This window comes from Hipposideros armiger, unplaced genomic scaffold, assembly GCF_001890085.2.
Source record: "Hipposideros armiger isolate ML-2016 unplaced genomic scaffold, ASM189008v1 scaffold_110, whole genome shotgun sequence".
NCBI classification, from domain to species: domain Eukaryota; kingdom Metazoa; phylum Chordata; class Mammalia; order Chiroptera; family Hipposideridae; genus Hipposideros; species Hipposideros armiger.
This window is the reverse complement of record NW_017731460.1, coordinates 566,972-589,594: the sequence shown is the minus strand read 5'-3', so window position 1 is coordinate 589,594 and position 22,623 is coordinate 566,972. Positions and strand designations below refer to the sequence as shown.

General features: G+C 51.5%; 1 protein-coding gene across 17 annotated transcripts in view; it reads left to right on the top strand.

Annotated features, from left to right (window-relative positions):
* Window positions 1-22,623, top strand: part of MEGF11 (multiple EGF like domains 11) — a 378,756-nt gene that overhangs the window by 333,443 nt on the left and 22,690 nt on the right. For all 17 annotated transcript variants that reach the window (XM_019647332.1, XM_019647328.1, XM_019647330.1 and 14 more), the window contains 5 exons: window positions 10,494-10,614; window positions 11,544-11,707; window positions 12,822-12,924; window positions 18,014-18,160; window positions 18,536-18,670. In XM_019647332.1, coding sequence (XP_019502877.1) covers window positions 10,494-10,614; window positions 11,544-11,707; window positions 12,822-12,924; window positions 18,014-18,160; window positions 18,536-18,670 — 670 coding nt within the window. The remainder of the gene's footprint in view (window positions 1-10,493; window positions 10,615-11,543; window positions 11,708-12,821; window positions 12,925-18,013; window positions 18,161-18,535; window positions 18,671-22,623) is intronic.

Here is a 22,623-nt window from a genome sequence, read left to right as displayed (position 1 = left end):
AAATGCCTAAAGCATTTATAGCGCTTCCTCCGGGCCAGGCACTGTTCTAAGAACATTACGTATATCAACTTATTTCATCTTCACTGCTACCCTTGGAGAAAAGTATTACTATAATGCCCATTTTGCAGATAGGGAGACTGAAACACAGAGAGGTTTATAACTTGCCCCAGGTTTCTCAACTATACCCAAGGAAAGTGGAAAAAAATAAAAAAGTTGTCCAAGGTCCCGAAAGTGTCAGAGCCAGGACCTGAACCCAGGAGTCAGGTGCCAGGACTTGACACAGCCTTCTGCCACCTCTCTGTGACCTGCCTTTTCCGTGGGCAAACCCAGAGTGATCCTTGCTGCCCCCCACCAGGGTAGAACCTTAACCATAGCCACAGTGGCGCTCCAGCTACAGGAGCTGAGTTTGGAAGAGGTGTCAAACTATGGGGCAGTCAGGCATCTGTCAGGTAGCTCAGGTGGTATGGATGGAGCACGCAGTCATCACCAGGACCCTCATCTGCATCACAGTCCTTCCACTACACAATGCTCTGATACCCATCACCCTAGGAGTTCTCACAGCTCTCTAAGCTTAGACGCCGTTGTTGCCATTTTATACACAAGGAAACAGACTCAGCAAGGTGGCACAACTCTGAGCATCTCCACCGTCCCTCCCCTCAAGCCCAGGGCTGAGCCACTTCCCCAGGCAACTGCTGCCAGAAGAACCCCTCCTGCCGCATCTCCCTCCGAGGCCTTGCTCCCCTCTTTTCCCTCTGCCCCTGTGAACCCCACAGCCCCAGCCAGGCTCTGTCCCAGGCCAGAAGCCACCTCATCCCTTCCTACAGGGAGGTCTGATCTGAACTAAGCTCCCTTCAAACTTGACCCCTGGGCTTCGGGCCTTAAATGGGGAGACATTCCAGGCCTATATTATGTTTAGTGAAGCCTTCTATGAGAACTTGGCTGAGAAACCTCCAGGAGCCATAAAAATCCAGCTTTATTAAGACTTAAATAATTTATAGGAACTGGGCAGCGGGAAGGACAGATCCTGTGAATAGTAGAGGCAACCTTTCCCATGCCCATTCCCTTCTCATCCCCTGGTAAGAGCCCCTCAGGTTTCAGATTCTGGGCTTTCTTTGCATTCAGTCTATGATGGGCTTTTTGTTTGTTTGTTTGTTTGTTTGTTTGTTTTTAATGATTCCACAATTGATAAGTGATTGGATTTGCCTGAGTGTGGACTCTCAACCTCTCAAACAGAAAGGAGTAGCCCAGACCCCTGCCTTGGGGGAGGGGGTTCCTAAAATAGGTGGAATACTCAGTCACTTGCCTGCTCTCTGGGACCAGCCTATGTCTTTAGGGCAAAGTTTGAAGCCTGGCACTCCAGGCCTTCTTGGCTGGGCCATTCTGACCTCCAGATTGCTGTCCGACTGCTGTCCCTCTGCCCGATGCTGGCACGCCAACTCTGGTTGCACCTTGTGGATGTTTCTGTCCTAGCAGATGTTTCTGTTTCTCTACTAAACAGAAAGCTTCTGGGAGGCAGGTCTATCTGATTCATCCCTGTGTCCCTGCCCTTCCCCCATCCTGCCACCCTCCTGACCCCAGCCCACTCCCAGGCCTCACAGTCTCCAGCACAGAGTTAGATCATAAATATTCGTGGAATAATGCACAGGTAGTTTAGAAGCATCCCCTAAGTCGTGGATGTGCCACATTTTGCTTAGACCTTAGTAAACATCCAATGGCTTCTGTGGGACCCTCTGTCCCCCACAATCTGGTTCTTACTTGGGACATAATCATCATCACTATAGTCAGACTCTGGCTCTGCAGGCCACTGCCCTGAGCTCTCACCACCCAGCCATCACCCCAGAGGATCTGGGTTCTGCAACACACATGCACCCCATATATCCAACGCTCACAATGTAGAGCCAGCATGTCCATACCATGCACACCATGCTCAAAGCCCCCGGGGCTGTGTGGCTAGGATCAGCCCGAATGTCAAACATGCAGATGCTAAGCTTACCCCACAGCTGTCACACCGCTAACAAAACATACTCACACACATCAAACTATGATAACTGTCATGTGGTTGGCACCTCCAGAGTTGTGCTGTGCACAGCCTGCACAACTGTATACAGCAGTCTCAGGTCACTGATAGCCTATTCATTTTGGACAGACCCAGGGTTTCCAGGCCTAGCCTTCAGCCCGTCTCTACCCATCCTCCATGGGAGCCAGACAGAATGACTCAGCTGCAAGGACCCAGGCATTTCCCCCTCTGCACCAGGGGGAAGGAATAGGAATGTATGTGACAAGTGGCCTCCATTCCTCCCTCCCTCCCATCTCTCTGGCCCTCTGCTCCTCGTGCCTTATGTAGAGTTTCTTTTTCCCAACATGCATTCACTGTCAGTTGCTGCCTTATCAGTGACACACTAATTAGGTCCAGCGAGGTTTGCTCTGCATTGAGAGGCCTCTGAGGCTGGTGTTTGGTCCAAGCTGTTCTCTCTTTGCCTTGTGGGCCATGTGTTACCCTTTCTCCCTGGAAAATCACAAAGGCGGCTCCCCACCTGGGAGTCCCACTGCCTAAGCCCTTGGAGCTGGGAGTGGGGGTGACTGAGAAGGGTGGGCAGGGGGAATGCAGCAGATCAGAGCTGGCACTCTGCATGGCAGAGAAGACACTTGTCTGACAAGGGGCTTCGTAAACAGTAAAGCACACTCCAATGTATGCCACTGGCGTTGACATGACACTGGACACCAAAATCAGCCTGCACTGGTGCCCTGAAACTCCACGATAGCAGGGGAGAGAGGGGGAACAGGAGCAACCAGAGGCTCAGGGAGGCACGGGAGGCTCCCTGCACCCCTCCCCTCTTGTGCCACAGCCTCATCTTGGGCCCCACCCTCTTCCAGCCACTAAATGGTGAACTCCGTGAGGGTAGGGACAAGATCTGTTCTGCTCACCGTGCATCCCCTGGCCTTGCACAGCGTCTGACACATAGCGCTTAAAAAAAACATTTCCTGAATGACTGAATTAATTCATTACATGTGCATTGAGCACCGACTGTGGGCGAGACATTGTGCTAGGGCCACACGGTTGAATAAAACAGACCCTGTCCTTACCCCCATGGGACTTACAATCTAGTGGATGAGCTGACTTTTTGGGGTTTTTTTTTTAATTCATTGCAATTGTTGTAAGTGCCACAAAAAAGCAAGTCACAGGGAAGTCTGCTCTGGAAGTGGGAGGGCAGGGGGAAAGTTAAAGAATATGCGAGCTGAAAGGGACCTGAGGTCACGGGTAGTCTAGTGTAATGGTTAGTTCGACCCAGTACCGTAATCACGGTACTTGGCCTACAGTAGATGTTCCACAAATGTTTATGGAATGAATGAATGAATGAGGCCAAGTTACCTTGAGCCCGTGCTTTTGACTTACTCAAACCCATCATTCTGACCCCAGGTTCAGGCCCTTTCTTGCCTAAACCATCCTTACTCCAACAACAAGACAGGAGGGCCAGGCCAACTCCCCTGGTTCCTGTCCCAGAGTCCTCTCTGCTGAGCTACCACAGGCTGGCAGGAGCACACCCACCACCTTGACCTGGAGCTCGAAAACTCAGTTCCACTCCGTTTACACTGCCTCCCACCCACAGAATATATTTAAGGGGACCCAGAGACAAACTCGCACAATTGCCTCCCATTTTTGTGCGAGGGAGGGTCAACCACTTTCTGTCTCCCTCCTTCTTCCACTCCAAAAAATACTCATTAACCTCTTGCCCGTTGCAAGGAAAATAGATGGTCAACGCAAGAAGCCCAGCTGTTGATTAATTTTCCCAAACAGGGCCAAACTACAAAGCAGCATGTTACAGGGGAGAACATCCAATAAATAGCATTTGAAACACATTTAATAGAACATATAACTCGTTTCTCACCGGGGTCTGGGCCTGTGCTGCCACATTGTGCGAGGAGGCCCCTGGAAGGCAGGCTGGAGGGGAGATTTGCATCTCTTTAGCAAGACCAGCTCCCCGGGTTCCATTCTGTCAGTAGCTTTTTCAAATCAAGTTCAAAATGTTAATAGCCAATGCTGCATCTATAATTAACAGGCCTTTGGATGGGAGGAAGAGCTCACATCCATCCTCCATTCACAGGATGAAGACACTGAGCAGGACTGGCAGGCGCCCTCCAGCGGAAGAGGAAACCCCAGGGACCTGCCCCTATGGACAGTGGAGGGCTCCCTTTCCTCGGCTGGGGGGCAGGCGGGATGGGGAGGTCTTTGGAGGCGAGATGAGGCTAAATAAGGATATAAAAATACCCAGACATCAACTTCCAAGTGTTGAGAAAGAGCCAAAGCATCCGGGCTTTAGCAGGTGGCCCTTTCTCAAGGTCAAAGCCATGTCCTCTGGATGCCCTGCACTTAGGTGGTGAGTGTGCTGTTGATACAAGCAAAGCAGCACAGGCTATCCCAGAATTTCCCCATTTCTGAGCTCTCAGCATCCTGTGCTTAAAATGGGAGCCAGGAAATTCGAGTTCCCAACCCATCTCTGTCTAGCACTGGCTATGTGATCCTAGGCAAGTCGCTTGCCCTCTCTTGGCCTCAGTCTCCTCACCTGTAAAACAAGGCAGATGGATTAAGAGATTCCCACCATCCTTTCTAGCCCTGGCACGATGGGCTATTCCCCCACCATTAGGAATGGGCGTGTGGCCAGTCCCAGGCCACGTATTAGCAGAGTAGGTGGCCACCCAGCTGGTGTGGTTCTTAGAGGCCCAGAAGCACTCCCTCACCCCGGGACTACATTCCCACCATTCCTCACTCCTTTGGGTTAAGACCCCTGCTGCAGGCAAGAAGATGCTCAGTGAGTCAGAGCTGAAGGACCCTTAGAGATGACCCAGCCAGTGGTTCCCAGCTAGACACCTGCAAACGCTGTAGCAGGTGGCCGAGAGCAGCTTTGAACATTTCATAAAGCCTACGGGCAATCTTCCGTTACCTGTAATGAAACTAACTAAAACACCAAGGTTTTTGTTTTGTTTGTTTTTGCTTTTAATTGGAATTAAATGAACTCTATGTGATATCCCAGGTTAGCGTACGCTGATCAGAAGCTCTGATTGGTTGTAGGTGACATCATGGGAATTTCTAGGTCATGGTTGGTGGACAAGATGCTGCCGCCAGAGTCACATGGCATGTGGTGGTTACTGGCCAAATTGTACCTGTTAAATACGTGACTGGCCTTAAACACTACAGAGTGACAGCAGTGTTTTTACAATTGAGGTTTTGCAGAGGGAGGATATTAACAAGGGTTCTTGGTGGTGAAAAGCTAGGGAGACTGACTGATTTCAACATCCACCTATAAAATTGATAAGGAAACCAAGGCCTGTCTGTTACCTAGCATGAGCATGAGTCCATCAGAAGAGAAGACTGTTTTCTAGCAGTAAGATGTATAGGAATTCTGGATGGAGATTTTGGGGAACAGCTTCCATGAAGGGCCTTAGGGCACTCCTGGCTGAGGGAGTAAACTGAGGTGCTAGGCTGTGTGAGGCACATCAGATGCCAAGTGAAACTTACAACCCTGGACTCACATTCTGTCCTTTTTCCAGGAGTGTGAAGAGATCAACAAATGTGAATTCAGGGCTGGTCCGAGCCAGGCACTGGGCTGGGGTTGGGGACGGGGAGGCTGCAAAGCGCAGCCCCTGTAGCCAGTGCCCTGCCTGCAAGTCCCAGCTCTGCCTCGTGGGCCCACTCTGACTTTCAGTCTCCTTTTCATAAAGGCAGTGAATTTGATCACCTCTAGGATCCTGTTCAGATCGGAGGGTCTTGTCTCCCTGAGTGGGTGCACTAGAGGCCAACAGGGTAATTTTCTGGCTTTACTTCTGACCCTTATCCTGGCTGAGCAGGGTTTGGGTGGGGTGGCCTGGAACCATAGGCCAGGATCTGGCCTGACTTTCCCTGTTCACAAGAGCCCCAGGGAGGCCCAGAGTCAGGGTGATGGCATGGGTCGCATCCTTAGCCCAGTCAATATCCTGCTTCCTGTGTGTGATGGGAGCCACAGAACCCCAGCCCCCCAGGGCCCCTCACTCATCTGTCCAACACTGTTTATGGAGTACCTCCATTCTGTGCCAGGCTCTGCGCTGGAGATGTTAGGCAGCCCAGACGGATAAGATCCCTTTTCTCGTGGAGCTTATAGTCTAACCGGGGAGAGAGTAAATAAGTGGACAAATTCACACATCTGGATGCAGGCATGAGTATGGTGGTGGGCACTGCCCAGGAGTGGCCCAGGACAGAGACAAGCCTCAGGCTCCAGGGTGCCCCTGGGGCCCACTACCAGGGCTGGATCAGAGTTGGCCCCCACTCAGCAAACACTGGTTGAAATGCCTGGCGTGAGAGAGAAAGCATATGGAAAGTGCCCAGTCCTTCTGACTCTGTCCACAGTAGAAGCTAGTGTGTACACACAAACATCTCATTTCAATTAAACAACATTTACCGAGGGCCCATTATATACCAGCAGGATCCCCAGCCCTGAGAACCTAGACGTGAATAAAATTAGATCCCCGTCTCCCTGAGCTCACAGCCCAGGACTGAGGCAGGCATGTGAGCCAACCAGGCCCCGCAATGTGCTAGGATGATGGTAGCTGTGTGCGCACCCAGTTCCCACCAGGGCAGGGCTGGGGGCCTGGGGCGGGAGCACAGCAGGAGGGAAAGGACAAGGAAGGAGTCATAAATGTACACCCGAATCCACACAGGGGGATAAACAGATACCCTGAGATAAACACACTGAACCTCACAGGTGTGTACATTGACTACCTAAACATGTGCAGACATAGATAATGACCCCTATAGACTCAGACGCCACACAGGGCATCATGATTAAGGCCTGCTAGTGGTGCCCCAAACCAGGGAGGTGTGTGAATGGGAGAATGGCCTGTGTGTTGGGGGTTTGGCACCCGGGAACCCTGGGAATCACCAAGCCTTGGCCAGGAGCCACTCTGACGCAAGAAGTTAGGCTGGTTATTGGCTTGCTGTTCATGTCAGTCACCAGAGATGGCCAATCAACTGCACACCAGGCGTGACCAGATCAGAGACCAGAGAGTAGGGAACCTGACCAAAAAAAAAAAATGAACTGCTAGTACTTGTGCTTGTGGAGGTGTTTGAAACAGGTTGCGGTCAGGACAGTGAGGTGGAAGAGGAGTGCTCGTCGTCGTTAGCTATACTGGGCTCACATTCCTTCAGGGCAGACCTGTGCACTTTAGAAACTGCCCACTTCCCCATTTGGACTTTTTTTGCCATTAGGAGCTAACAAAGGGAAAGTGTTCGGAACGGCTCCTGGCATATTGCAGCCCCTCTATGAGTGGTCAGTCCATCCCCCAAGACCATTCCCTTGGTATGTGGTGGCTTCAGCCTGCTCATCTATGAGGAGGGAACCAGGGAGCCAACCTGGAGGAGGTGGCAGGAAGGGACTCTCTTCTGCACTGGTCCAGCATTCGTTCAGAGTGAGAGGTGGATCCCTCCTCCAGCGCTGCTTTCTGCTGCAAACTTGGAGGGTTTTGTGTATTCCTTTCATAAGAGATATTATTTCTTTGCAGTAATAGCTTTTATAGTGCTTTCTGCCCGCTAGGCACAGCACTATCTGCTTCGCATATGATAACCAATCCTTTAACAACCCTGTGAAGTAGGGATGTTCTAAGTCTCACTTTACAGATGGAGGAACTGAGTCCCCGAGTGGTTTAGTGAATTGTGCAAGGTCACATAATAGGATGGCACCGGAGTCTGTTCTCTAAGCACTGGGCTCTGCATCCCGTCCCCCAACCCCACCCCAGAAGAAAGGTCTGGTTCTTTCTCTTTCACCCTCATTAATACACCGTGGGGCCCTGGATAAGTCACCGCCGCTTTCTGAGCCCCCATGTCCTGCTCTGGAAAGCAGAAAGTCCACCCAGCCTGGTGGCCTCACCGAGTTGTTGTGAGACCAAGCTGACCATCCATGTCCTTGCATGGGCTGCACTGAGACAGACGGGTGCTCAGAGGCAGCATTCTGGGGAGCAGGTATTTCAAGCTAGGTGCTCAGCATCTGGCCCCCTGGAGCAGGGCCAGGGTGGAGAGTCCTCTTTGAGCCCCACAGCCAGGTGCACCGGCACCTTAAGCCCTCCCGGGAGGACCTGGGTTGGGGACACGAATGAGGATGCCAGGAGAGAAACCACTCTCAATGTAAAGTCATGCAGAGAAAACCATAAACTGTGCATGCAATTTGCACTCGGGCCAAGGCCCTCCGAGCTTAAATATGTTCTTATGGGCTATTTATAGTCTTGGAGAAATTAGAGTTGTCTGGGTAATGGGAGTACTAACAGACTCCAGCTGGTCAGGGCCTGCCAGGAACTGGCAGGGGAAAGAGTGGGAACCATGGAAGCTTCTGGTGCAGGGCTCTGCACTTCCCAGTCTCTCCCCGCTGACCGGGCCAAGGCAGGTGAGACAGGAGGAGAAAAAGGCTGGGGAGGAGCCTCTATCACCAAGAGCCCATGTGTTGGGTTCTCTGTGGCCTAAATGGGAGTGAGACCAGCTGCCTGGGATGCTTAGAGTTGAGAGGTGAGGTCCTCTACCTCAAGCCTGTCATTTAATAGATGCTGGAACTGAGGCTCAGAGAGGCAGTAACCTATCCAGTGTCACACAGCTAGTGGGGCCCCATCTCCACGTCAGCATTTACACAGTAAGCCTGAGAAGCTGGCTGGAGACACTCCCTAGGGGGAGGCAGTGGGAACTCAACATCCAGTGACCACAGGCTCCAGAGCAGACAGCACCCAAGTGGGTTCTGAGTGGGAAAGGCATGTCTTCGGGGACTCAAGAAAGCAAGCCCAAACTTCCTTCCCTGGCAGTCAGGGCTTTCAACTCCCCTTTTAAATATCTCCGTCACTCCTCCCCGCACAAACACCCTCCTGCAGCTGCCCTTAGGACATCCCCAGCTCTCTTGTCTGCACTCTTCCCACATGGATTGCCTTTACCCCATTGTTCTCTAACTGAAGGCTGCCACTGCTCAAGGCCTCTGAAGTCCCCATGCCTGGTCCCCCCTGCCCTGTGACTTGCCTTCACCGTGAACTCCCTACTGGAGCCAACAGCCCACCCCAGGAGGCCTGGTGTAGTGGAAGCCGTGTGTGCCACCCAGATTCACAGCTCAGTGCTGAGGCGCTGCGTCCTCCCCAGCTGCAGGAAACTCAGTGGCTCCCGGCTGCTCCCTCTCCAGAAACAGCCCGCAGGCAGAGAGCACCAATTCACCTGAAGTCATGCCTTCTTCTCCGGGGCAGTGGACAGCCAATGATGGGAGTGGGTACTGAGGTCTCCCTCCCTTTCCCCTGGTGGGACACTCCTAAGGGCCATCCCAGTGCCAGAGCTTCCTGGCGGGTCAGCTGAGGCCGTTGTTACAGGTGCACCTCAGTTCAGTTTCTCCCTCTGCCCAAGCTGCTTCCCTTCCCCTCACAAGGGCTCTTCTCAAGAGCTCACTAACCTCCATCTAGAGAATGCTTTCTAGGGAAGCTGGTTGATGACACCTGATAACAGAATGGTTAAGCAGCTGAACTGAGTTCAAAGAGGGATCAACCGTTTTTAGATTTGGGCTGAGTTACCTAACTTCTCCATACAATTGTTCTATCTATAAAGTGGGAATCATGTTGCGGCAATAGTTCCTGTCTCCCAAGGGTCTTGTGAAGATTAAATGAGATGATGTATGCACGGTGCCTGATATTGATAGACGTTAGCTATTATTATTATATTACATTTAACTTGGTAAATGGGGATAAGAAATTATCTGTGTCATGGGATTGCTGGTGAGACTCCAATTGGAGAGGCAAAGGGTCAAATTCTATGCTGCTGTGACCTGATACAGACTCATGGACAAGTTCCGTGGGGGCTTTGCCCATCCTGGAGTTGTGGTCTAGAACCCTGACCCCTCCCCCAACTGGTGAGAGCACTGTATTAGTTTCCTATCACTGCTGTAACAAATTAGCACAAATGTAGTGGCTTAAAACACATTTATTATCTTGCATTTCTTTAGGTCCAAAGTCTGGTATGGGTCTCAGAGGACTGAAGGCAAGGTGTGGGCGGCTGTGTTCCTTTTAGGAGGTTCTAGGGGAGAATGTTGCGTGCTCCTTCAGGTGGCTAGCAGAATTCAGTTACGAGGGTGGTAGGACTGAGGTCCCCTTTTCTTGATGGTTGTAAAACGAGCATTGATCCTAGCTTCTAGAGGCCGCTGCATTCCTTGACTTGTGGCCCCCACCTCCATCTTCAAAGCCAATACAAGCAGGTGGAGGCCATCTGGAGGCTACCGCTAAGGATGCGTGTGATTAGATTGGACCCACCTGAATAACCCATGTTCTACATCTCAAGGTCCTTAATCATGTCTGTGAAGTCCCTTTTGCCATGTCAGGTAGCATATCCACAGGTTCCAGGGATTAGATCATGGACATCCTGGGTAGGGGAAGGGCAGAGGTCATTACATTAGTCTACCTACCACAGTCACCCAGCACGGGGCAACCTCTGCTTCAAAACTCACTTCTTTTTCCAGGGAGAGGTCTGTGCGGTCCCCTGTGCAGCAGGGACCTACGGCCCCAACTGCTCGTCCGTCTGTAGCTGTAACAACGGTGGCACCTGCTCCCCAGTAGATGGCTCCTGCATCTGCAAGGAAGGTAATGTGCCTTCTTTCCCAATCCCATCCCCCTCAGATATGCACACTGCCCAGGGGGTCCGCCAGCTGAGGGGTCTGGGCGGCTCCTGCCCCATCCACACACATGCAGGGTCAGGGAGCCTGTCGGTCTGGTTCCAGCCAAGGAAACTCATGCCAGGGACTTGAATAGCAGGAATGTAATAAATGGATTCATTACCGTGTGGTGTGAGAAGAGCATACAAGGGAAGGCGAGCTACCCGGAGATTAGCAACTCTGGGAGGAACTGCTACCATTCCTAGGAGTGAGGGCCACCTAGTGGGAGCTGGGACACAGACAGAGACTGCACAGTAGTGCTGGAGCAGGAAGGAGACAGTCACCACCAGAGGCCCTGCCCAGCGCAGAGAGGGAAGAGAAGACACCTGGTGCCTCTCCTGCTCCCGCCCTCCAGTCTGTGGGCCAGGTCTCCCATTGGCAAGCCCCTCTGGGAGCCAGGCGAGGGGGAGCTTGGGACATAGCTGCAGGGCTTGGCCCCCTGTGACGCAGAACAGAACAGGGGATGGCGAGAGATGGATTTGAGGGCCAACAGGCCAGTGACCAGCCTCAGATGGGCAATCAGGCTGTCCTGAAAACAAAGGGCCCTGAGATAGGCTGGCTGACCCCACTCTGGGCAGAGCTAGCCCTCCCCACCTCAGCTGGTTCCCTGCCCCAGGTGGGGTTATCAGCCCAAAGCAAAAACAGAACGGGAAGGCAGGAGGCGCGCACTCTAGCCCTGGCTCTCTTAACAGCCATGCATATTTCTGAGTGGATTCGACATGGAATGTGTGTCCTAACCCAGTGATCAGAGAAGTGGTGGTTTGGGTGGAATGCCCTGTCCAGAGCTGGGGCGGGGGAGGCGCAGGAAGCTGTGCTGGGCCTGGGTGGAGAGGTTGTAGCCTCTTTCCCTCCCTTTAGGGTGGCAGGGCCTTGACTGCACCCTGCCATGTCCCAGCGGGACGTGGGGCCTGAACTGCAATGAGAGCTGCACCTGTACCAACGGGGCGGCCTGCAGCCCCGCCAACGGCTCCTGCTCCTGCACCCCTGGCTGGCTGGGAGACACCTGCGAGCTGCCCTGCCCGGTGAGTGCCCAGTGCCGGGAAGGACCTGGTGGTCTCAGCATCCCCTCATGCCCTTTCCCTGTGGTGATTTTGTCCACAGAATTGCACAAAGAAGAGCATAGGCGTGGTGAGGGGAACCCTTGGATCAGGTCTCAGCCGTAGTCTCAGTCTCTCTGTGGCCACTTTCCTACTTCGGGCTTCAGCCCTCTCATCTATAAAACGGCAAATGCTTGGCAGGGGTGGTGAAGTGGCATCCTTTTCCCTCGCTGCTCTCGGTAAACATTATTAGTTGACTCTCGTATATTTACCTGAACCCAGATGCAGCTTCAGAATCCTCCACAACAGAGCGCTACAGGACAGCCTTACTCATCCATCACAGGGGCCATTCCTTGATAGGTCGTGTCAAAGCTTCTTTCTGCTTCCAGCAGTCTGTAATTTTCTGACTGGAGTATGGGAGGACTACACCAAGCATCATCCAGCAATAACCACCTAGACTTAATCACTGGATCTCAGTCTAAGATACAAATAAGTTAAACCAACTGATGTGATATTGTTGAATAAGTCCTACAGTCCCAGGTTCAAATCCTAGCTTTGCCACGTTCTAGCTATATTACCTTGAGCATGATACTTCCCCTCTCTACCCTTATTTCTCACCTTTAAATTGTGAATATAATGGAACCATCATATAGAGTCGTGAGGCTTAAGAGAAACGAGTTATATAAGGCTCTTGATACCTAATGAGCACGCAACAAATATTGGTCGCCACCTTCTTCCCCAGTACCAAAAAACAAATCAGTCCTTCCCCACGTGATTAATGTTACAATTTATAAAGGGCATTTTCATTTGCAATTTTAATTAATGATCACTCCAGCCATCTGAGCTTGACGGTTGAGTAGGGCAGGACCGTCACCTCACTCTTTGCAAACCCCATACTCTCGTTAATGCAGCTAAAAAATTATTTAGAGTAGTCTCATGACCATGTTGATCCCCACTTATAAAAAGTGCTCCCACTGTGCCCAAGCCCTAGTCTCTCTGCGACCTTGGGGGACAGTGGCTGTTTTGTCATCAAAATCCAACAGAAGTATGTGAAGCTATGGGGGTCTAGGTCTGCTCATTTCTCCCCTTCTGTCCACAGGATGGCACATTTGGGCTGAACTGCAGTGAGCGCTGTGACTGCAGCCATGCTGATGGCTGTGATCCTGTCACAGGCCACTGCTGCTGCCTGGCCGGATGGACAGGTAACCCCCCTCTGCCTCCTCACCACCAGGTCCTGTGAAATTGGGTCCTTGATATTCTCCTACTTCCTTTGGCTGCTCTCGCTCTCTCCTCTTCTTCTTGCTCCTTAAACATGCCCCTTTCCCTTTATTTTCTGGGCTTCAGTCCTCCATTCCATTCCATTCAAGTAAACAAATATTGATTAATATTGATGAAATATTATGTGCAGGCTCTCTTGTCAGGGGTGGGGGCACACCTGTAAAGAATCACTGACACCAGGTGGGTGTAGGTGTTTGTAGAGGACATGGTGGAGACGGGGAAAGGCACTTTCTCCTTAGCCCAGGCTCAGACTCCTTGCCTCTGCATATGTTCTGTCAGCCTGCAAATCCATCCACTTCTCTCTATTCCGCTGCCACCACGCTGGTCCACCGGGCACCATCTCTCAGCTGGCATTGCCTCGGCCTCCTCCTTGGTCTTTGGGCCTCCCCTTGCCCAGCTGCATCCATTCTGCACATCGTAGTCAGAGGGAACTTTTCAAAACCCAGGTCCGTTCACATAAGTCCTCCCTGCTCAAAATGCCTCAGTGGCTTCCTTTGGCCCGCATATGAAATCCAAAATCCTTACTGTGGCCCTGGGCCCATGTGATCTGGCCCGCCCAGCTCCTCCACCTCTCCTTTGCCCCCTCCCGTCACTCACTACCCTCCAGCCCCCCAGGCCATCCCCCTTTCAGACCCCAGGCCTTCGTACGTGCAGTCCCTCTGCCTGGCCACTTGCCCTGGCTCTGCACCTGTAATGCATTCTCATCCAGATTTCAGCTTAAAGCTTCCATCCTCTGGCAAGGCTGTCACTCCCTGCTACAACCCATCCCTCACCCTGGCCAAGGCTATATAAAAACCCCTTTTATCAATTCTCATAATACCCTACGTTTTTCTTTTGGCAGCGTATACCTCAATTGTCACTGAACTCGGATTAGAGTAACTATTTGTTTATTATCTGCCTCCCCATCTCCACCATCAGCTCTTTGGAGACAGGGAACACATCTGCTTTGTTCACCACTGTCCACTGCCGGCCACCCACTGAGATACGGAGTTGGAGCTGGAGCCAGGCTGCCTGGGTTTGTGACCTTGGGCAAGTCCTTTCATTTCTCAGGGCCTGAACGCCTCACCCATAAAATGCATATAATTATAATCCTCCTAACTACAGGGTCATTTTGACGTTTAAATGAGTTAATAGCTGTAAATGCTACCAAAGCCGGGCACATAGTAAGTGCTCAGTAAATGTAAACCTTGAATGCAGGAAGTGCTTACTAATGATATGCTCCCTGAATTAACCCACTAGCCAGTCCCAAGGTGCTAGAAATCAAGGAGAAAGAAACACAGGCATTGCTGGCAGTGTAGGTCCTCAGATAAATAATCTCCACCAGGCTGCTCAGCAGCCTCGTTGTCCACAAGCAGGAAGTCGCTGAGCAGCCCAGGGCCAGGGACAGTGCTTCCTCTGCAGCACCTTCCACCTGGCTCTCCCTGCCCTGCCCTTTGGTACACTGGCACCCTAGACTCCTAGCTGGAGCCAAGTGGAACTCCACTTTAATTTTTCATTGCCTTAATTTCAAGTGAGCTGCTAAGATTTTAATGACATCTGGTGCTTAGAAATTCTGTCTTTGATGGACAACCTTTCAGGAAAGCCTCGCTGTTCTAAAGCTAATTTCCCCAAGCATGGTCCTGAAGTCATTTCAAAGGAACGATTGATATCCTGAGGTTTATCATGCAGAAGGGGACCAAGGAGAGAGGGAGAGAGGGTGGGATACAGGCCACAGCCTCTGGATCGTGAGCCCTCCCCAGCCCCTGGCGTATCGCTTGTACTTTGGCTCAACACCAGTTTTTCTCTGCCCTAAGTGTATGCATATCTTCTCCCCTCACCACCAAAAATCACAGGCTTCTCGACAACTGGCACCATGTCTAATTCGACTTACCCTGCACGTAGTAGGTGCTTATTAAATGTTTATTGAGATAAGTTGAAAGACACGGGCCTATAACCATATATGGTTTCTCTTCTCCAAGTGAAGGAGACCTTGGAGATGATCTACTTCAATCTGCTTATGCCACAGATGAAGAAAGGGAGTTGCCCAAGGTCTCAGGACATGAGTGCCAAGAGGATGGGAGACACAGGACTGCACTTTCAGGGGGAGCCATTCATTTATTCAGTTAGCATTTCCTGACTCCAGCAAATACCAAGTCTTGATTTCGAGCTACCACGTGCCCAGCACTCTGTCAGGCCCAGCAATAAATGGCAAAATTCAACAGCAGCAATAGGCTCTGAGCACCTGTTGTGTGCCAGACCCTGCTGGGCACCAGAGATGCAAAAATGACCAAGAAGGCATCTTTGTCCATTAGCAGCACCAAATACAGAGGGTCCGAAGTGTTGGGAAGCCATAGTCCCTGTCTTCAAACGTTCAAATAATAGTTGAGGACAAAGCTGGAGGCGGGTGACTATCAATTAGACGTCTGAATCCCTGGGCAGACATCCAGGAAGGCTTTCTGGAGGAGGGCCCTAAGCAGCCCCTGAAAGGATGCCGGCTGCTGAGCTGCTGCTGGCCTTGTGGCATGAACTTGAGGTCATAATATATGGATTCTCAGCCTAGCTTTACCCACCAACATAGATATGGGGTGGGGGTGGGGGGCTGAAAAATAAAGCAGGGAGATTCCCTAAGGTAGAGACCTCTAAGGGGAATTATTATCCCCCCTCAACTATAGGGAAATGGGGCCTAGAGAAGGTAACTGACAAAGCTATGCCTCTTCAGAAGCTATAGCTGGGGAGCTTCCCCCCAGGCCAAGGTCAGCCCCTTTGACCACACCAGTAAGTCCCCTTCTAGAACTGGGCACTCCACACATGAGGGCGGGGGGCACCCTGGACCCTTCTCCCCACTTAGGTCCCAATGTCTTAAGTTCCAGAGAGCTATTAGGACATAGAAGAACCTCATACAGGAGCCCAGCCCCACAGAACCAGGCCTAGAATAGAATACTTGCCAAATTCTAGAACCCAGAGGGGCCCTTGCTGCCACCTGCAATCTGACCATAATCCATCACCTGCTCCCTGCGGTTCTCAATCTCCAAGAAAGAGGACCCTTTCTGACATGAGAACGTTTGGAGGGTCCCACACGAGAGCACCTGTACTTTTAATACCCACCAGTTGGGGGAAAACAATAGCAACCAGCTGCCATGCGTTCCGGGGTGCGTTTGCAGGCAGTGTGTATTATTAATCACGGTGACATATGCATATAGATTTTAGGAAAGCGCAGGGTCTCTATGTGATACTTGTGCTTGGTCAGCCCACACAGAATGCTTGACGCACAGGTGGGGTCTGCCTTAGTCCGCTGTGCCCCCCAGGAACAGCAGTGTCCCTGGGCCTGCAGTCTGTATCCTGGGTTCCCAACACCCACAGGCAAAAGAACTCCTTGGGGCAGATCACGGCTTCTGGTTTTGCCCAGTTTCATGGTTTCCCCTTCCCCAGGCTCCCCGTCAGTCAATCCATGCTGCCAGCTTAGAGTTCACCTCTTGAGCACCTGACACTCCACTGGGAGAGAACTCCATCGCGGGATGAAATGTGGTTACCAGACTCTCCCTGGTGAAACACCCCATTCCCTAGGGAGAAGCTCCCCGCTCAGTCCACACACAGATCTACTGCCCGGGGAGTGGCATTTTAGGCCTGCAGCCTGCTGCGAAAGGGAGTCATCACAGGGCAGGGAGCAGAGCAGCAGGCAGCAGGGCGGGAGGCTAGACTGAGGCACTGGACGATGAGTAGCCTGCTGCCACCCTTCCTCTCCGTTCTCTCCAGCGGTCCTGCCTCCCTCCCCTCTCCCCAGCAGCCCAGGTGGACTTGTGCAATTCCAGCCTTCCTCTAAGTTGGTCCCACTGTTCTCCCACCACTACTAGGACTGGCTCTGTTCACTGGGCCTGAGTGTCGTTCCTCCCTCTTTCTCTTCCTCATAATACCTGTCCTGGTAACAAGGCAGACATGATTTTTAAACAAATTCTGTCCCTCTCTGAGCTTCTGATAGTCACCATCCAAAGCCACACTGGTCTCTAGGGCCCACCCAGTCCATTCATCTAATTAATGCAGTCAGACTGGAAGCCTTTTGGCCTGGGAGCAAGCCCCACCCCAGAGCTGGGGTCTGCAGCCTCAAGCCTTTTAAAATTCCTTCCTTAGCCTTTGGCTGTAATCAACCCTAACACATCTTTCCTCTCCCTCAGCTCAAAAAGAATGTGTGGGCCTTGCTCCTATTTCTTACTGAGAAATTCCATCCGTTCCCCACAGGCCACCGTTTGTCAAAGTGAGGATCATTAAATCCATTTGTTGGGTCACAACTAGCTTTTTTTCCCTTAATGAATAGAATACATCATAGTGCAGAGAAAATATCAGAGTGCATCACACACAGTAAATGTCATTTTTCAAAGCCGTGGTTTCTGTTATACCTACGTGTGCACATATGATATAAAATACCTATTGCACTGAGGACGGTGGTCAAAAGAATCAGCAAAGATCCCACCCGTTCTCTGGGCCCCTGCCCCAGGGCTGCTTGGCAAGAACCCAGGGAGGACTAGTGGTTCCCAGGCTAAGGTGGGTGGTCATGTAGCTCATTCCCAGCTTGTGCAGTCCCCCAGAAAACAGCACTTACTGGCCCCATAGTTGGTTTCTTCCAGGCCTACCGTTGGATACCAACTAATATGTCAAAAACGAAGGAGGCCCTTCATGATCTGGTCCCGTAGTCCCACAATCTCATCTCTTGCCATATCGCATTTTATATTTTGTGGTTCAGCCACACACCACTATTTTTTTCTTTCAAAGCATGATTCTCTCTTTTGGCTCCTGCTCTTTGCACATAGGGCTTCCTTTACCTGGTCAGGTCCTCCCTGGCCCTTAGGACTCAGTTTTGGCGTCACCTCTTCCTGGAAGCCCTCCTTGAGTGTCCAAGCCTCAGCTGGGTTTTAATTCCACATTCCCAGATGCACTGCGTTTGCCTCCACCTTTTCATACTGCATGGTGCCCTCTTCCCACCGTTCTTCCTTTTGCCCTCACTCTTTGCACCACTGACCTGAGTCTGCCTCTGGCCCACAGGCATCCGCTGTGACAGCACGTGTCCGCCCGGTCGCTGGGGCCCCAACTGCTCCGTCTCCTGCAGCTGTGAGAATGGCGGCTCCTGCTCCCCAGAGGATGGGAGCTGCGAGTGTGCCCCTGGCTTCCGAGGACCCTTATGCCAGAGAAGTAAGGCTGAGACCCCCATCCTACAGACCTCAGGCAGTTAATCCTCCCCGGCGCTCCCCAGTTGAAACTAGTCCTGGCCTGAGAGAGTCTGGGCTGTCAGAGTCAGGCTCATCAAATCCCTCGCTCTAGTACCCTCTCCCCCTTCCCTGGCATTTCTGTACCCAAGTTCAGGGTCCAGCCTGGCTCCTCAGTGGAAACAGGACCAGACCACAGGTCCTCGCTGCAGAAAGAGACAGACCCTCCATGATGTGGGGTGGGTGTAGGTCTCCCCATACTTTTGAGGAGCCTCCCTTCATCACTATGTGGAATTGGAGGGGTGGCCAGGCTCGCTGAGGCCCCCGAGGCTGCTGACCACATCTCCCTTTCGCTCCCCAGTCTGCCCCCCTGGGTTCTACGGCCACGGTTGCACCCAGCCATGCCCCCTCTGCGTGCACAGCAGCGGGCCCTGCCACCATGTCAGCGGCACCTGTGAGTGCCTTCCCGGGTTCTCCGGAGCCCTCTGCAACCAAGGTACTATCTCCAGGGGAAGGCGGGGTCTGGGGAGGTGGGGAGTACTGGCAAGAAAGAAAGGAAGGGTTTGGGGATGCTCATCATACTCTGTGGAGGCAGCGCCTTGCCTCTTCAGGGCTGGGGCCTACCTTTCTAAGAATTGGGTCCCACAGGGCATGATACAAAGCCATAATGCAATTAAGGGAACAGGCTCAGAGAGGTTAAATCACTTCTCCATGGTCTCACAGCTAACATGTGGCAGAGGTGAGAAACAAATTCTGACCCAAAGGCCCATGCTAAATGGATGGAAAATGAAATAAGCATAGGTGAGGTCAGCATTCGAAGTGGCCCCAAATGACTGATGCTGAGTGCCAAGCAGTAAAGGCAGAGAACGCTGTGGGAGCTCAGAGGCAGTTCCGGTTTCAGCTGGAGATGGCAACTTCCCAGCCCTGTTCCCCTCGCACTCAGGCCAGCACCACTAATTCCACACCACCAGCTTTCCTGCCTCAGCTGCAGAATCCTTCACAACACCAACTCCAGCCAACCTTTACAACTCAACAGAAGTTGAAAGGGGAGAGAAAGCTTATTTGCATTGGTGTGCTGCTAAACTGGCTCTCTGTGGGGGGAAAACCATGATTTGTAGCATTTGCAAATTTCCATGATAAAATATTCCCACCATCGCTGATTCCAAGGTACAAAGGTTGAACACGGGTCACAGAATTCCTGAATATTTAGCAGCCAGTGCAAAGGTAGACACTTGCTCGAGCACACACCATTGCTTATGTTGTCCATGGCTTAGTTAGGCTGAGGCATGTGGATTTGGGGGACAGCTCTATGCTGTGCACGACTCCAGCTGGGCCTTAGCCGGGAAGGCAGACAAGGAGGACAGGCATTCAGGTGGAGCAGCGTACGCAAAGCACAGGGGAGTGGACATGCGACTGTCCAGCAGCAGGGAAGGTCTGAAGAATGGCCGAGCTGGGGATGAGAAAGGGGCTGAGAAGGTCGTCTGGGGCCTTCGGAACAGCTTTGAACACAAGGTTGCAGAATTTGCACTCTCACCTGTAAAAGAGCAAAGGAAATCTTACACTAAGGTACACTCAGAGCTAAAAGCAACTTCAAGGTCATCTGTGCAAGACTCTCATCTGGCTTCTGCTTAAATACTTCCATTGAGAGCTCGCTACCTCCCGGGGGGGAAATGATTCTTTTGATGAATGATCACCACTGAGCTGGGCTATTTTTGTAAGAGTATGGGCCGTTAATATGTATGAGTGAAAAGTTTACTCCATGATGCTTTGAGGTCATGAGAAGTTTGGGCCCCAGGGAAACATATGTGACAGTTTCATTTGCTTGCATCCCTCCTAGGACAGTTTAATCATAACCTGACACGTTGAGGTTTACTTATTAAACATCAGAGACCCGGCCATCAATACAGATAAGCTGGGTCTAAATTAGGACCCAAGCAGCCCGAGGAGTAACTCTCAGATCCTGTGATGTCTGATTTATCGCCCGCTGGCCTAATGAGTATTTTCCACATATAGATCTAATAGAGCTTGCTATTAATGGCAACTGCCCTGGTTAAGTCTCCAACCTTGTAAAAAATTGAACTGACACTTTCTAATGACCAGCTTTCCAGCGAGTTACAAATTACAGACACTGCTTATGCAGAATCATTAAACATAGATTAAATATAACCAGATGTTTTCTTTTCACCAGCCCCCATTTCTCTCCACAACCCCTCTCTTTGCCTCACTCTTGATTTAGCTAAGAAGTCGACCAATTAATGTATTAGACTGATCACATTAGCAGCACTATGGGTGAATTTGTCAGCCTTGTGTGTGTGAGAAAGACTTCAAAGATAAGAGAAGCTCAGAGTTGGTTTTAGGGGTATGGGTAGGTGGAGCAGCTCTGGCACCCCATTTCCCACAGCAGGCCACGACTGGGGGAGAGGCTCCCCAAATCGAGCACCTCCCAGAGGCACGGAATAGGAGGCTGGGCCACATGCGTTTCAGGTAGTTAAAGCAGGAGGTGCAAACAGGTGAGATGTGTGTCGTCCTCCTGACCTCCTGGCCGTGCACCTGCCCTGGAAGGAGCTAAGGATTTTGCCAGGAACACAGGTTCCCAGTCAGCCAGCCTGCTCACAGCTGGAGCCCAGTGGGCGAGGCTTTTCCTCATTTCAAAGATGAGGGGACAGGCTGAGAAGGGTGATGTGGCTTGCGCAAAGCTACTCAGCCAGGAAGCGGTAGAACTTCCCAGCTGTGTGAACTTGGGCAAGTTACTTAACCTCCCAGTGCCTCGGTTTTCTCATCTGTAGAATTAATAATAGGGAGTAATAATGAAAATATAGAATAATGATAGTATTACAAAGTTTATTGAACTCATTTTTGTGAAACACTTGGAACAGTGTCTGCTGCATATTAAGTGCCATAGAAATGCTTGTTGAATACATAAATAAAACTAAGACCCAAGCCCAAGGCTTTGGACTGGAGAGCCTGGTACACTGTGCTGCCTTTATTATTAATATTTGTCCCAACCACTAATCATGTCCAGGAGAGGCACAGAGTGGACACTGTCCTAGGCACCAGGTGCCCACAATCTGGTTGGGGGAGGACTGGCAATGTGAGTGCCAGGCAGTGTGGCATGAAGGAGAGAGTGCAGCCTAAGGTTTGAGAAGCCTAGGCCCTAGAGAAGTTGCTTCAATAAATACCTCCCAGTGATCCTTTGTGTGGCTCAGCCAACCAAGAGCCTCAGGGATTTAAGGAGTTCCTCCCCCATAACAGGAATGCAAGGAAGCCTTCTTCAAGGATGTAGGGCTGGCTGGAACTGGGCTTTGAGGAGAGCATGTGGAACTGAGAGACGCTCAAAGAGACAGGGGTTTCCAGCAGAGCTCGAGGGAAGGTCACTGCTCCTCAGGCTTATTTTGGCCATTCCGGAACATTTCCTGAGTGTTTGCTGTATGCCAGGCACTGCTGTATGTTGGGCACTCAGGCCCAACAAAGAATAAGAGAGCCAGGTTCCCTGCCCTCGCAAAGCCTGTAGTCTAGAGGGAAAAATTCTTTTCCCCCCCCTTTTTAAATTATTTTATTGCTAACCACTACAAAGACCTGAATACAGGATAACAAAAATACCATAAAGAAGTTTTGTTCTCGTGGACCCTGGCCCATCTTTGACTTTCTTGCGGCCATGTGCTGCCCCCACCTGACTCTCAATGGATGTGGATGCTTGCTAAGCTGCTTGGAAGGCTGGTTCATTCAGCTGGTTCTGCATCTGAGTAAGTCTTCCCCCTGTGATGGGGCTCACCTGCCCTGGAGGGGGCGGCTAGGCACACGTGCCTCCAGGGAAAGAGCAAATAATTGAGACAGGATGTGCCCAGCTGACACTGCTTCAGATAATGTACGTTCCAGAGACTCAAGAGAATACTTCCATTGGGGCAGAAGCCCCCAGCCATGGCTCTTCCTGCTCGGCATAGGGGTACAGCCACAGAGGCGGTGGAGGGGGAAATTCTGAGCTCAGCCTTTCCCAGCAGAACCTGGGGGAAGAGGTAGTCAGCTTGTTTCCACACAGTCAGCCAGCATGCCTTGAGTGCCTGTTGTTGTTCCAGGCATTGTGGGGGTCACAGACATGAGTGGAACCCAGGCCTGGCCTGAAACTGGCTCACAAGCCACAGGAACCGAAGGCCAGGGAAGAAAGTAATGGAGTGTTCTGGAAGCTCAAAAAGGGACACATAGCCCCCCAGAGCAAAGAGGGGTGAATCAGGTAGGATTAAGTTCAGCTCTAAGTGATATAAAAACCCAAACTATCTGGTTTGAAAATGACAAGCATTGTTTCCCTCTCACCACCACCACCACCACCACCACCACACACACACACACACACACACACACACACACACGAGATCTGGAAGTAGGCCACTGGGGACTGGTACAGTAGCTTATAGAGACGTCAGGGACCCTCCTATCTTGTTCAGCCATCCTCAG